This window comes from Sapajus apella, unplaced genomic scaffold (genome assembly GCF_009761245.1).
Source record: "Sapajus apella isolate SASKATOON/1434 unplaced genomic scaffold, GSC_monkey_1.0 scaffold40, whole genome shotgun sequence".
In the NCBI taxonomy this organism is placed as follows: domain Eukaryota; kingdom Metazoa; phylum Chordata; class Mammalia; order Primates; family Cebidae; genus Sapajus; species Sapajus apella.
In genome coordinates, this window is record NW_022436980.1 from 21,633,003 (window position 1) to 21,648,241 (window position 15,239).

A 15,239-nucleotide genomic window follows, 5' to 3' on the forward strand; every position below is an offset into this window, starting at 1 on the left:
TACCCTAAAGAATGTTTGTTTTTGGTGCTGTAGCTGCCACCCTTAATTATGGAGTCCCTTTACTAGTAAAATGACTTTTCTGTCGTTTTGTGATGCCCAGAGTATGCTCAGCCACTCGTAGGAGGAATTGTTGGTACACTTCATCAGAGATCTACCTTTAAACCAGAAGAAGGAAAAGAAGCAGGCTATGCAGACCTAGATCCTTACAACTCACCGGTGCAGGAAGTTTATCATGCCTATGCGGAACCACTCCCAATCACGGGGCCCGAGTATGCAACCCCAATCATCATGGACATGTCCGGGCACCCCACAGCTTCAGCTGCTCTGCCCTCCACATCCACTTTCAAAGCTACGGGGAACCAGCCTCCCCCGCTAGTGGGAACTTACAATACACTTCTCTCCAGGACTGACAGCTGCTCCTCAGCCCAGGCCCAGTATGATACCCCGAAAGGTGGGAAGCCAGGTCCAGCTGCCCCAGATGAATTGGTATACCAGGTGCCACAGAGCGTACAGGAAGTATCAGGAGCAGGAAGGAATGGAGAATGCGATGTTTCAGAAGAAATCCTTTGAAGGTGATGCTGCTTTTTACAAAGCATCGTTTTAAAGCACATGGCCTTTTTTTTTTTTTTAATTATTAGTGGTAGTAATATATAGAATGTATTACATATCTGTCACTGAAGTGGTTGGGGAAAATGTGGTGACTGAGGTACAGGAAACTACTAATCTTGCCATCTTGCTTTAAAGGTGTTATGGTGGCAGAGTTACTGCTTGCCTCTTAAATTTCAAACATCCTGTTTGATACTACTGTAGAACACTATTTTTAATACAGAAAAAGCTCCCTATAATGCACTTCAAAGAAATTAAAAATCACTGAGAGTATTTATTACCAATGCTGCAGGTACATTAATGAACTCGAGATGGCTCTCTCAGCCTGACTGGCAATAATGCACGGTACTGTTCTTGAAATATCTAATGGCTTGAAATTCTAGACTGTTTGTGAAAGATGGGTACTACCATGATTTCCTCTTCTATTCTATATTCCTTTCTGGGATATGTTTTTTTAAATAGTTAGTGATATAAGCATTGTTTTGATTGCAGCCATATCCACTTACTCATCTTAAGATCTGCAGCGGGGACACTGACTTGTAAGGAGCCAGGGGCATTGCTTTTTCACTTTGTGACACTCTTTAGAGCTTTAATGCTTCACGGTGTATGACCTGCTGTCATCCTTGGGCGTTCCACTTGAGGCCCTTGGTGGCTTGCCCCATTCTTGTGTTTATAAAATGTTTTGAGTATTTCTGTTGAGTGATGCTTGCCTTATCAGTCACATGAATTCAGATCGTTTCTTGTCTTTAAGTACGTTCCCCATGTGGAAATAGGAACAGCTTTACAATTTGAGAGCTTTTAAGGAGGTTGTTCTCCCACCCCCAACTTTATTTGCAATGGGATTGTTCCTAGGAGAGTTATGAACAATCAAGGGCTTCGAAGGGGGTACTGTAAACATGACCCATTTACATTTATCACCGTGAAAGGCAAAATTATTCACTCAGAAGTAATATAAATTACCTCTTTAAAAAGTAACTAGATTTTGTCCTTTTTGGTTTTATACGTTCACACATAAACATATACATTTTTCTTGAGTCTCAAGGTACTTTATTATTTTTAGTCAATAAAATTTTTAATTTTCCATAAACTGTTACACAAAATATAAACCTAGTGTGTTTTTCAGGACGGCATGATCATGCCCTTTGTGTGGTAAGAGGTGTGAGTAATCCTGTATGTCACCTCGGGAGCAGACATTATAACTTCCTAGCAAATGAATATTCATTGCTTTGTGTTTGATACCTCCTGGCAGCTTCCATGTCACCACTTGTTCATACCTGCCCAGAGCTAGTTTTAGACACAGCAAAACAGAAATCATCTATAATTTATTAGCCAACAATGTAAAACAATCTTTTAGACGGGCAAGACCATGAGCAGCTTACCACATGATAAAAGTATATAAATTTGACATCCCCTCTTCCATAAACCTTCGTTTGTAGACTTAATGTTGAACAGTACTTTTCCATAAAGTTCCTGTCACTTCTGTTGGCCTGAGCCACCAGACTGTGATGTTGCCAGAATTCACTCAATTTGAATACAGATGAACAGTATTAGTTTTCTTGCTTCCATGAATTATATCAGTATTCTAAAACATTGCTTCAGAAAGAGAACTGTTTATTTCTGCAGACTTCCTGCCCTTTTGTGGTATGGTTTTGTTGGCCTTATTTTCATTGGCTGTTCCTTCTCTAAACTTTGAGGCACAATTTCATTCATTGAAAAATCAATACATAATTTGTTTCAAAATGTTTGAAACAAAAGACATACGTGTTAGGCTTTTATTAAAACATACATGCAATGTGTAAAGCACATGTATTAACACAGTCATCCCGTTTCAGGTGGGAAGACAGCAAACCAGTTGATTTTTTAATTCATGCTTAGTACACAGAGAATATGCTTTTCCTCAAGTAATATACCTGTTTGAAGCTTTAAGAGAGATGATGCTTTTGATAAGTATGTCATTTTCCCAAAGAAGTTTGCTATTGTCATGTAATTGTGTATACCTGATTGTTTTCCTGGAGTTTTGTTGTTGTTCAGTGTTTTTTTTAAGAGAAGCAAGTGTTTTCTGAAATGATGCATATTTTAAGACTCGATTCATACTGCTTTGGACTACCAATAATTTTTATAAAACATCTAGTTTTTACTACTTTTATATAAACTTTACTTTCCAGATGAAGAGCTGAGCCTGATTCAAATGGTTTTTCTGCTTTGTACTTTAATCATTTGTTTTTATAGTAGAGGTTTTCTAATTGTTTTTGTTTTTTACCACATTTATATGTCTGATATACACAGCTTTGGAGACAATCAAGTAACAACTGAAAATGTGAAAGTAACCATATTTGACAATATTTCCCTTTAATTGTTATCTTTTGCTTCCAACATCTAAGACTCAAAGTCACTGGTGTATTGGATTAAATTTGTTCTTGTTAATACAATTATAGAAATACATCAGACAGAGACACAACAAATGAGGCCATTACAGGTTTCACAAAATTACCCTGACTTGGCTGTTACTTGATCTTTGGAAACAGCACAGTTTAAGATATTGTGAATTCTGATTTATACTTTATTAAATGCTGTAGATCTAAACAGATCCTGTTGTATGTGCTGGGTCTAGTCCAGTTTATTTAAGTTCATGTTTCACTATTTGCACTTTGCATTGAACAATGGGTTTATTCGCTGATGTAAATGCTTTGAGTGAAGAATTAATGCAGTAATTATGACAACACATACACACTTGCCTCTCCCCGCCCTTCCCAGGAGAGGGGAGCAGAATCTGAGCTTATCTAAATATGAATGTGGCCACAAAGCTATGGAAAGTGACAAAGCTTAGACACCTTTGCCCTGGCTCTACATTGTCAGCTAGAGAGCAAGAAGTCTATAGAAACATCACGCCAGATGAAACGATTCTCTGCTTTTTGGTTCTGAACTTGAAGTTCCTAAACTGCAAAATCTAAGAGTTGTTGGATGGTTAATGAAATGCTTTTGAAGTCAACTGTGGCACCAGTTCTCATGTAATCCAACTTGTGACTTTTTTCTGTGTGTGGCACTGGGAAAAGTGGAAACAAACGTGTTGAAGTACATATTGGAAATAAAAATGGTTTAAGCGTCAGTGATACTCTCCCAGAATGTACTTTTCTTACCTCGGCATGTACTGTAGTCACTCTATTTGTATATGTTGCTAGAATTTAGATTGTAAAATAGTGAAATTTTAATGTGTTCATTTGTTTTTAATAAATTGTATATATGTCTTGCTCAGATTATTTGGTTTAAATAAAACAACTTTGAGGTTTGTAGCTCTTCCCTATACTGTAAAAGATGCCAGATTCCTCAATTTTAACATCACTAATTTATAGCAATACTGTGCTTCCAGCAACATTGGAAAATGCCACTATTAGTTTTTTACTTTGACTTTTTCTATGACCAGCACTATCTTTTTTTTTTTTTCCAGTAATTTCAACTTTTTAAATTTTAGATTCTACAGGCACGTATGCAGGTTTGTTACATGGGTATATTGTGTGATGCTGAGGTTTGAGGTATGAATGATCCCATCATCCAGGTTGTGAGCATAGTACCCAGTATATAGTTTTTCAGCCCTTGCTCCCCACCACCGCTTCCCCCTGCCCCAGTCCTCAGTGTCTGTCGTTCCCATCTTTATGTCATGTCCTTGTGCACCCACAGCACCATCCTTTTTGAAGCCTGATTTACCTTGTATCAGCTGAACTTCAGCAGCCACACTGCAGCCTATGGGTGTGTGGTATGAGGGGAAGTCACACTGATTACATGTGATTCCAGTTCTGGCTTTTGCAAAGTTCTAAGAAGAATCAAAACTGTGGCCCTCTGCAAACATACGCTAAACATATGCTGGTGTTACTCAAACACAGTCCATAATGAATGTCTGATCTGCGTTAAATCAACGACTCCTCCTCCCCCCTTCATCCTAAGTACTGCATTCCTGTTTCTGAACCCAGTCTAATATATTTCATCCTTTATACACCCTCTTTAGAGAGGTAGGTTGGTTGTCAGTAATCAAACCATGGTTTTCCAGTGTTTCCCAATGATATTTATTGTTCAAAAGACAGTAATTCTTTCTTAGCTCATAACATCTTCAAACAACTTTTAGTTTCATCCTTACAAGGTCTATTCCATCCATACAAGTTCTGTTCCTTCACCTCTCATTCCCCCACCTCCAAATGGCCTTTGGTTATATGTAGTAAAATTTAAGGAGACTAGCTTACCACATTTGTAGGATTGACTGGCTTGCATTGGATCAGATTCTCTGGTGCACCCTAGGTAGCCAGGCAAGCTTTCCATCTGAAGAGTAGCTTTAATCATGGGAAAATGAGATTTTTTTTTTTTTTTTTTTTTAAGGCGATAGTCTGTGTCACACAGGCTGGAGTGCAGTGGCGCAATCTCGGCTCACTGCAACCTCCCTGCCTCTCTGGCTCAAGTGATTGTCATGCCTCAGCCTCCTGAGTAGCATGGACTACCGCGTGCACTACCATGCCCAGCTAATTTTTTGTATTTTAGTGGAGAAGAGGTTTCACCATGTTGGCCCAGCTGGTCTTGAACTCCTGTTCGGGCAATCTGACCACCTTCCATGTCTCCCCAAAGTGCTAGGATTTCAGGTGGGAGCCACTATGCCCAGCCTCAGCTTGACTTTTCTTAAGTGTTTACTTGTTCTTTTGTCTTCTTTACCTTTCCTAATTTACTTCCAAGTGGAGAACCTTCAAAATTTAATGAATAAACCAGACAAAAAAAAAAAGTTCAAGATTTTTCTTTCCTTCTTGAGTTTGTCTAGCTTAGCTTCATTGTATAAAATTAAACTGTATGTCTTTAAAATAATACAAAGCCATCAGACTGTAGTAATTCTATTCTTTAGTTATATACTTAACCAGAACTTTATGCTTAGCCTATTTCCTTTAACTTACCACCACTTGCTTCATTGTACCAGATTACTCATCACAATCATGGTTCATTTAATTCCTGGGGTTGTCGGGGAGAGCTTAATTAAACCAGTATGAACTTACATTTCCATAGCCAAGTGGTTTCAGTTTGCCACATCAAGCCATGTGTGATTCCCCACCACCCATGTTTACAGTAGCCAAATATACTTCTGAAAATGTCTTATTATAGTCAAGATTGTTGTGGTAAACTAAATCCTCAGTAGAAGTCATATCCCTTCAAAAGTCCAAGATGAAGTAACTATAAAAAGATGTGTAAAAACACCTCAGAAAACTAGCTTATTTTAAAAACACAATGCAATCAAAACATTTTCCTGATACCGTCACTAAACATTTCTTGGTTTTCATAAGTTAAATATATGGTATTCACAGAAATTAAGCTGGTGATTATGAATCACCAGGCAGCAACAGACAATATAATACATAATTATTTGATGAGTGCATCCAACGTATTTTAAACTAAAAATTGCAGTACAAAAATAAAACTAACACTGTTAGCTTCATCTTCTGAGTCTGTAGAGTCAATCTTGAGTCAAGTTGATTACAAGGTTTTTTTCTATAATGTCCTTCAAAAAGAGCTGCTCTGCAGTCACGTTGTGATATGCGTTCTAAGGAAGAAAAATACAATTACCATCTTTCCCAATCTCAAAGTATGGGCAGCAGCAATTTTTTATATCTAAAAAGTTCTGAATAAAGAACTGGAATGTTAAGTAACAAGTTGCATGTACTTTAACTTTTGATTGCCTTTCAAATTTCTTTCCTTGCTGGCTCTTGTGCAAAAGTTTTCCCTAAAGCCCCCTCTTTCCATTTAAACTCTCGCATATGTAAGGCTCCTTCATATCAAACCCTGGTAGACCGAATCATGGTACAATACAAATCTGGACAGTAAAATTGTGAGTTGTTCACTTTAATGAAAGAAGCCCCTAGAACTCAAAAAAAAAAACAAACAAACAAAAAAACCCCGCCTAAACTATTACAATGCCTGGTTCAGTTTAAGATACGTTAAAAAAATTATTCTATAAATGAATAGACAAATTTTCTTCCTCAGGAAGTTGTTTTAATATTCTCCTCTTTAGATGACACTTGAAATATCACAAGTGCCACAGGAAAGTTCAGGGCTGAGGAGAAATAAGCCTCATCTAAAGTCTGTTGGGCACCTACTTCTTAAAATAAGTACTTAAGTGCTTGTCCTACATGGTGGGGACAGAGGGTGGGGGTGGGGGACAAAAGACAATACTAAAATCTAACCTGCTTTGTATACCGCTTCCTCAATATAGTGGGATGGTTCAAGGGGACTGATTTCATGAAATATATCCATACTTTCTATCGAGTAATGTTTCAATACTGAAAGTACACAGGTAACATTTTAATCCTACCACTTGTGATGCACTACTCATCTAGGTTCAAATTAGAAAACTAGGAAACTCTTTCTTAGTCAAGTGAAATACAAATCCTTAGCCCGCTGCAGTGGCTCATGCCTGTAATCCCAGCACTTTGGAAGGCTAAGGTGGGAAGATCACATGGGGCTAGGAGTTCAAGACCAGCCTGGCCAACATGACAAAAACCCATCTCTAACAAAATTAAAAATATTAGCTGGGCATGATGACAGGCACCTGTAATCCCAGCTACTCGGAAGGCTGAAGCAGGAGAATCGCTTGAACCTGGAGGGGCAAAAGTTGCAGTGAGCCGAGATCACGCCACTGCACTCCGGCCTGGGCGACACAGTGAGATTCTCAAAAAAAAAAATTTTTTTAAGTAAAATTGTTTAGAAATAATGAAAAACCTCACTATTAATCCCTACTCAAGTATGATCCAGTATGAAGGTTTTTAACCTTTTTGACCATGAAGATTCTCTTGTAGGATTAAAATATTCTAGTCCATCTTGGCTACTTAAAAACAAATGCATGAGAATTAAGCATAGCAATCCAACGTGAATCTGTAATCTCGCAAACACAACAGCTGCTGTATTTCAATTGTGCAAATATGATAGAATATCTAAGATTCTGTACTTAAATGTGATTGATGACACTTGGCAATAACCATGAGGCCCATAAATTGGGATTTGGTGCTGTAGTAAAATGACCCCGGACCTGAGTTCTAGTTGTAGCCTTTAGTAGCTCTGTAAACGCCATCAAGCCCTCAACCCCTCAACCCCTGGTCCCTCAGTAAAATGAGTGTGAGAAGAGGAAAATATGGGCTTTCCATTCCCCAAAGATGAGTCCCAAGCATATACATATTACCTTCAATATAGTACATTACCTTATTCATCAAAGACATGGTGGCGTTTCCATAGTAGTGCAAAGGACTCTTGAGGTCAGAAAAGTTGTATTTAAAACCAGCTAGGTGAACTTCATGGCATATGTAAAATGCCAGTGTGATGGCAATAATTCCTGTTGTTGGGTGTTTGGGTTTCTGGGGGAGGGAATGAAAAAAAATTTTAAGTAAAAGGGGCTACTTGTTTCCAAAGCATATTTGGCTGGCCAAATCATATAAAACAGGGATTTCTAAATGTTTAATAATGAGAGAAATAAACTGTCATTATAAGGCTGAAGCCCCCAAAGAGTATACAAGGATACCTTAACTCTAAAAAAAAAAAAAAAAACTGTGACTGAAATCCTAGGAAGTCTTTAAATTAAAATATAACTGCAGTATTATCCCAGAGGACAACTGTCACATGAGAGAATGCTGTGAGGCTTAAGAAAATGTTGCTGCATTGTTTAAAAAAAATAAAAAATTTAAAAACCTGATGATCCAGGCTCCTTATGGCAAAAGCAAAGCCTCGGAATTTTGAACACATGTATGAAATGTGAGGACAGCTTAATTCGTGAACGGATGAAATCATGATAAAAGACTACATATAAATTCGCCTTAGAATAGCTGTATTTCATACTCTCCATTTAAACTAACTCTAGGGAAAGACTAATCAAGCACTTCAATGACAAACTGTAATAGTATCTGACTAGAAAATAAATATTCCAAATGCATACATAGCAATGTCACAATCTCAACTGCACCATTATGTTTTTTTTAGAAAGAAAAACCAAGCATCCTCTTTCCTCATCTTACATATATCTTGAAAACCGGTGTGACAGATATTTGACAAGAGGGTCTTTCAGAAATTTTAATTCTCACTGAGATGGCCTTACAAGAGAAAAATTAAGATATATATTAAGCTTTTATACAACACTTTCAATTAAGTGTTTCTTAGAGTTCTCATTGAAATTACATGTGACTTATTAGGATTTTGAGGAAAAGAAAAACATCGAAGAGGCACAATCAAATCAAATCAATTCCAGGACACAAACTTGTCTGAAAGCCTAAACTGCCTTCAGCATAAGCTTTTCTTTATGCTATGTACCATGGTAACCTAGGAGTCATTCAGCATCATTCATCCCATTACTCTTCCTTTCTCCTTACGCCTTTTCATGTCTTCTACTAACTTTCTTCACAACTTAAGAGTCCTGCATCCGTCTACATAACCATTCCTTTATTTAGACCAGCAATTCTGCACCCATCACCCACAGAACCTCTATTATCACCTGACAAACTCTTAGAAGAGAGACAAGCACTGCAGTCACCCTGTCCCCACATCCCAGCAACAGAACAGGGCAAGAGAGAAACAGGCTTACCTGGGTGAATGCTGAATTTATGACCCAACTCTCAAGTAGGCATTAAGTATGCCCAGCAATCCAGTTACATTTGACTAGTAAATTTCCGTTCCTACTAATTCCATGAGAAGAATTTATAACTTTGAATAATACTGTTTGGAATAATAGTAAATTCCAAGATGAGAATCTGTAACTTTGTATCCTCAACAGCCAGTCTCCTAATTTGCCTACTTCATCTTTATTTTTTTTTTTTAAGGAAACAAAAGCAGTCAAAAGAGTGACGTCACCTTCCCACCTCCAAATCTACCATCTTAACATCTCTTCACTCATATTTACAGTGTTTATTCCTTTTATAATGGATGACATGTAACTTCAGCAGCCCTTCACTAGTGCATGTTTTATCCCGTATCTCAACACTTTGTCTTCTGTACTTACCTACTTTCTCCCGTCATCATGAATATTTCTTTCTGCTCAATCACTCCCTTCAACATACACACAGAGCAAAAATGAACAAAACACACTTCCTCAATCCTGTATCATCTAACTATTGCTTCATTTCTCTGATCCTCATTCTAGCAAAAAGTCCACTAAAAATTTGTTGCTGCTTGCTCGTATGAGTTCCAGGGTCTCTTCAACCCCATTCAGGCAGCCGTTTTCCTTCTTTCTTGTTGTCAATATATATCACCAGTATGACCTCCACATTTCTAAAACCAGGGTTTACTATTGATGTTCAGCCTCTGGACAGCATTGGACATGGCTGAGTTCCCTTGAAATACAGCAATGTTTTCATTTGGTTTCTGGGACACCATATCCTACTGGGACCTTAACGTAGCTACGGCGAGTTCTAATGTCATCACTAAGCATGCTCAGGGTCTTTCTGTGCTTTTAGAATTAAAGACATTACCTAAAATGAAGAACCAAGATACACCTGATCATACTTCACTTAGGAATATAGGAGCTGAAAAGTCACAAAACACACATTTAGAAGCTGTCCTTTAGCATCCGAATTACTAGGAAGTCAGCTTTAAATTTAAATGATGGATGCTTTTTGACTTGAGCATTCCATCCTCAGGAGTCTATCCTACAGAAATCCGACACACGGGCAGAAAACTCCTATCAGCACATGTACTGCTACATTATTTAAAGAGAAGAAAATGCTGGATACAGTTGAGTGTTTATAAATAGGAGAAGAATTAAAGGGAAAAAAAGAAAAGAACAGAACAATGTCTGTAGTATAATGATAATTACATTGAATAAACAAGGGTATGTGTATGTATCTGGAAACATAGCAAATAGTCTGGAAGCACATAAAAGACAGAAAAGCTTGGGAGATGACATGGGTTATAGAGGGAAGAGAAAAGAATGGTGACTTTCTTTTTGATTTTTATATATTCCTTTGTAAGTTACTTGATTTTCAGTGTGTAACACTAATTTATTTTTAGCATATAAATTTCTTATTCACAATTTTTACCATGCTATATATAATCATGAAAATACATGTAAAAATACATGATGTATATTTATTTCTTTGGGATTTTCCCTACTTTAAAAAGGGGGGAAAGCTGATTTCAACTAAGGTATCATACTATACAGTTACTCAAGCTTCCAGTGAAAAATATCTCTGCCCCTGTAAGGGTCTAGAGTATGGTTTTCTAGGTAAAGTGGGCAAACAGGAGTGAAAGTCAGTGAGATTTCATTTTGGAGTTTCAAGATCTCTTTCAATATTGCTGTAACTACCATTTCCTGAGAAATCAGTGCCAACATGTCCTATGACCACAGAAATGTTTCTGGACCACTTTACTGACAGTTCTTTTTAGCCTGGAAAGCCATGCACTCGTTCTGAAGCCAGGCCAGCTACTCTGAGCACAAGCCTGCCCGTCAGCCCACCCAGTCAGACTCTCCTCACTGCAGAACACAGAGGACACTTATGAAAGATGAATTGTTTCAGCATGCACAAAAAGACCCCAGGAAGGCCCTAAAGGGCAGGGGAAAAAAAAAAATTTAAAAGTATATTTCCTCGAAATGTAAATGAAAATCATAAAGATAATATCCACAGAAAACTACTTTTACTAACTCAGAGATGGCCCTCAGAAACCATCTCACGAGCTGCGGTTCTGACAGTTTTTGAGAGTTCCCAGGACCCTCTATCCTATCTCAGCAGTTTGAAGCCACACAGAGATAGATACATACCTGATTTTTGGGAAACACTTTTGGAAAATGAAGCAGTTCATAAGCCGCTGTTCTGATAATGAAAGGATCTAATATTCTGATTTGATAAGGTTTATAGATCAGGTTTAAGGCTGGTTTCTTCCAAAAACCATTAGTGTTCTGAAATAAAGAATATAGAAAGCAGAACAATGTGGCTTTTTTTTTTTAAAGGAAAAAAAAATACTAAAGGTAATCTAAAGGAAAAACAATTTTGCCTACTTACTATTTTGTTACCCATCAACAATTCCAACAGCCACCTCAAATCATGTGGCTTAAAAGCTGTGAGAATTGCTGTCGTATTAGGGTCATTGTGAATGGGATCTGAAAAAACAGATTCTGGATAAAAAAGTCGGAAGGTTGTCCTTCTCCCAACTTCTTCTTCATGTCCTAAAACAGGACCATTATTCATTCTGTGGGTAGTAAAACACACAAGATATGTAGATCAAGTGCAGAATGTGCCATGGCCATCACAGTTTTCAGAAGCTTCAGAGTCAGGTAAACATCAGCCTTTTATCCTGTGCTCTGAAACTGCAAAGCCATAGATCAACCTTTCACACACAATGGCCAAGGAGAGCATTCCTTTTCATGAGATAGTTGCTTGATCGGAGGCAGAAATGTTCATCCGTATTTGAAAATTAATTGTGGAGCCAATGATAATTCAGTCTTACCTCCAGGGGAACTGAAGGCTAAATAAAAGAAATGGGAACACAGAACCACAGGATACCAGAACTGAAAGAGACCTTGGAGGACAAACGCCTGGAGAGAAAATTACTTGCTCAAGGCCACACAGTCATGTAGCACAGGGATGTGTGCGACTGACAGGCAAGAAGAATCACACATAAGTTGGCTTAAAGGCCCATCAAAATTGTTGTACTCTGAAATAAAGCTAACAATATAAAATTGCTATATTATATTCAAGCACAACCAAATGAATGTCAACTGCTAGGGTGAACTAAAGAACCCCAACAAATCTACTGTAGGGTTTGTGTATGCTCAAAAGCAAGGTTAGACGTGCACTATTTATGCACACATTATGAAGGCATGCTAAGAAAAAGAAATGCTTTGTTTGCAAAACAGTGTCCCCTAGGAGGATAAATACTATTTTACCCTTTGCCACTGACTCTATGTAATAACACTTGAGATGACTTTCAAAATGTTGTACCAATGGCATTTTCGTGTAAGGGCTTCCTGTGGTTCTAAATTATCAGATTTAGACAATTATGGGTAGAGACACCTGTGATTGCTTCAAAATTGTTTTGTAGGTAAATTATCACAGCTTCCTCAAAATGAACAGTCAACAGAAAATAAAGTGACCTCTCCACGCAGAAACGCTAGGTGGCTTATAACCCCACGAAGCCCTCAATACTGCCAGGCCATCCTAACGCACTGCCTCAATATGCTAACCTTGCCAGTCTTTAAACGATTCACACCTACTCCTAACACGCACACACGCTTATCCCAGAGGAGGACCTTATCTCAACCTTTCCCTAAAAAAATAGAGCTAGAAAGATCCTTATTTTCCCATCACTACATCAGAGGGACTCTTGGTAGTTGTGACCACAATCCTGGCTCTCTTTCCATTACAAAAGATTAACTGCACTTGTGTTCTGCACCCCCTCCCCTCTCTCACCACACCAATCTTTCTCATTTCCACCAGTTTACCATTATGCCGTAGCGCCTCCCATCTTTTCAAAAGAAAAGCAAACGAAAAAAACCTTCCAATTGCATAACCATCTCTAACTGCCATCTGATTTCTCAACTCCTCTTTGAAGCAGAAGTTTTGGACTACATTGGTTTCTCTGCATGTTCCTGTGTATATCCACGTGTACACTCTCTGCATTCCCTCTTCAGCCTACTGCAGCCGGGCTTCTTGCCACATCAGGCCTCTACGCCTGCTCTTATCAACAATATCAACGAGCTTCAGGTCACCAGTCCAACGGTCACCCCTCGGTCCTTATCTTGCATGACCTCTCAGCACTGGGACACAGCTGGTTGTTCCCTCTGTCCTGAAACGCTTTGCTCTCTTGGCTTCTGTGATCACTTTCTCCTGATTTTCTTCTTACCTTATTGCTATGCATCCTCTTTTCTTTGCTCAACCTCTACATGTTGAGTGCTCCAAGGCTCAGTCCTCACCTTCTTCTCTCTCAGTGTCTCCTTGGGAAATCTCACCCAGTCCATGGTTTAATTAAATACAGCTTATCGGCCACATATCATCAAGATTTTAACATGTGTATCCAACTGCCTGTGGACATACCCACTGCAAATTGAATAAGCATCTCAAATCTAACATGTTCATATAGAAATCTTGGTTTTCCTCTAAACTGGCTCCTATACCAGTCTTTCCCAACGCAATAAATGATACCACTCTCCAGCCAATCTCCCAAGCTGAAAACAGAGGAGGCAGCATCCTTGATTTCTTTATTCCCATTACTCTTCACATCTAAAATAGCAACAAATCCTGATAACTCTATGTCTAAAACACATCTGCAGTCGGTCCACATCTCTTCCTCTCCTATGACAATCCTGTCCCAAGCCATCATCATGTGATACCTGAATACCGCAACCTAATTGTCTCTTCATTTCCACCCGTCCCTCACATTCCATTATCCATGCCACAGCCAGCGTATTTAAAAGACATAAGCAGACTGCACTGTTCTCTTGCTTAAAACCCTTAAAAAGCTTCCTGCTATACTTAAAGTCCAAGTTTCCAATCCTGGCTTTCAAGTCCTCTGCAGCCTGATCTTTGCTCACTGCTTCGGCTTCCAGTTGCACCATTCTCCCTGCACCTGCTGCTTTCCAGCCTCACTGCGTTTTTTTTTTTGTTTTTTTTGCTGCTCCTCTCAACTTCAGGATCACCTCCTCCTGAGACCCCGCAGCAGACATTCTTTCTGCCTAGATTGCTCTGCCATCATCTTCATGTGGCTGTCACTGCATGGTCACCTGGGCCCTGCTTAGATGTCTCTTTCTCTAAGTGGTCAATCATTCAAAGGAGCCATTCAAAGATTCTCCATTACAACCTTTTTAAATTATGCCTGACATTTATTATTTTTCCATATTTAATTACTCGTTTTCTTCCCTCCACAGAGAACACAAACATTGTTCTTATCCACTGCTATCTCCCCTGTGGCTACAAGCGAGCCGGCACACTAAGGAGACTTGACAAATACTTGCTCAGTGAGTAACCTGAAAACGAGGCCTAACTCTCGCCAACAACCAAGAGAGAAGGTTGTGCAATAAAATACACAAACAAATGGAAACAGCTCCCCTTCCTTTTAAAACACAGCTGTATTAAGGTAAGAAATCATATTCTGTTGAAACAATTCTCGGGTAGCAAATAGAAAATATATTTACCTTATGATTACATCATAGGAGTCGATTTTCTCTCCTAACGTCTTATTCTTCAAAACTCCTCCATTACCAACGACCACACACTTTTTACAGGGTATGCTGTTGGACAGATGGACACGTGAGAGATTGAGCCATCTTTTACAAAACCGAGTGAGTCCAAGAATCTGTGTGTACTGTCAGAACCCCAGTGCCAAATTCCACTTGCTGCACAAGTGGAAAAAGAACCAACTGCAACTTGTAAGTCTAGAGCTGCATTAAAAAAAAGTACAAGATTCAATGAGTAACAATCTATAGAAAGACCATATCACCGTCAGCAACTGTCGTCAACCCATATCCATTCTCCCATTTGATTCTCACAACTACCTACTGAAATTAGGAGGCCCAATATCCCCATTATTCAAATGAAGAAAGTGGTTCAGAAATCTATTTTGTCACATTTCAAAGTTACACTTCGAAGTGGAACTGGCATCTGGATCCAGAACTTGAGATTACAAAACAACTCTGCATGTGT

At 38.6% G+C, this 15,239-nt stretch overlaps 2 protein-coding genes across 12 annotated transcripts in view; one reads left to right on the forward strand and one right to left on the reverse strand.

Moving 5' to 3' along the window:
• Positions 1–3,911, forward strand: part of DCBLD2 (discoidin, CUB and LCCL domain containing 2) — a 99,288-nt gene extending 95,377 nt beyond the window's left edge. For 4 of the 5 annotated variants that reach the window (XM_032299286.1, XM_032299287.1, XM_032299289.1 and 1 more), the window contains one exon: positions 101–3,911. In XM_032299286.1, coding sequence (XP_032155177.1) covers positions 101–570 — 470 coding nt within the window. In that variant the 3' untranslated portion in view covers positions 571–3,911. The remainder of the gene's footprint in view (positions 1–100) is intronic. The other variant, XR_004275498.1, reaches the window with a different exon arrangement.
• A 1,365-nt stretch (positions 3,912–5,276) lies between these two features.
• Positions 5,277–15,239, reverse strand: part of ST3GAL6 (ST3 beta-galactoside alpha-2,3-sialyltransferase 6) — a 62,857-nt gene continuing 52,894 nt past the window's right edge. For 4 of the 7 annotated variants that reach the window (XM_032299295.1, XM_032299293.1, XM_032299294.1 and 1 more), the window contains 5 exons: positions 14,732–14,827; positions 11,604–11,790; positions 11,363–11,500; positions 7,824–7,976; positions 5,363–6,172 (listed from right to left, as the gene is read on the reverse strand). In XM_032299295.1, the coding sequence (XP_032155186.1) occupies positions 6,086–6,172; positions 7,824–7,976; positions 11,363–11,500; positions 11,604–11,790; positions 14,732–14,827 (661 nt within the window). In that variant the 3' untranslated portion in view covers positions 5,363–6,085. Of the gene's footprint in view, positions 6,173–7,823; positions 7,977–11,362; positions 11,501–11,603; positions 11,791–14,731; positions 14,828–15,239 lie in introns of all 7 variants that reach the window. The other 3 variants (XM_032299296.1, XM_032299291.1, XM_032299292.1) reach the window with 2 other exon arrangements.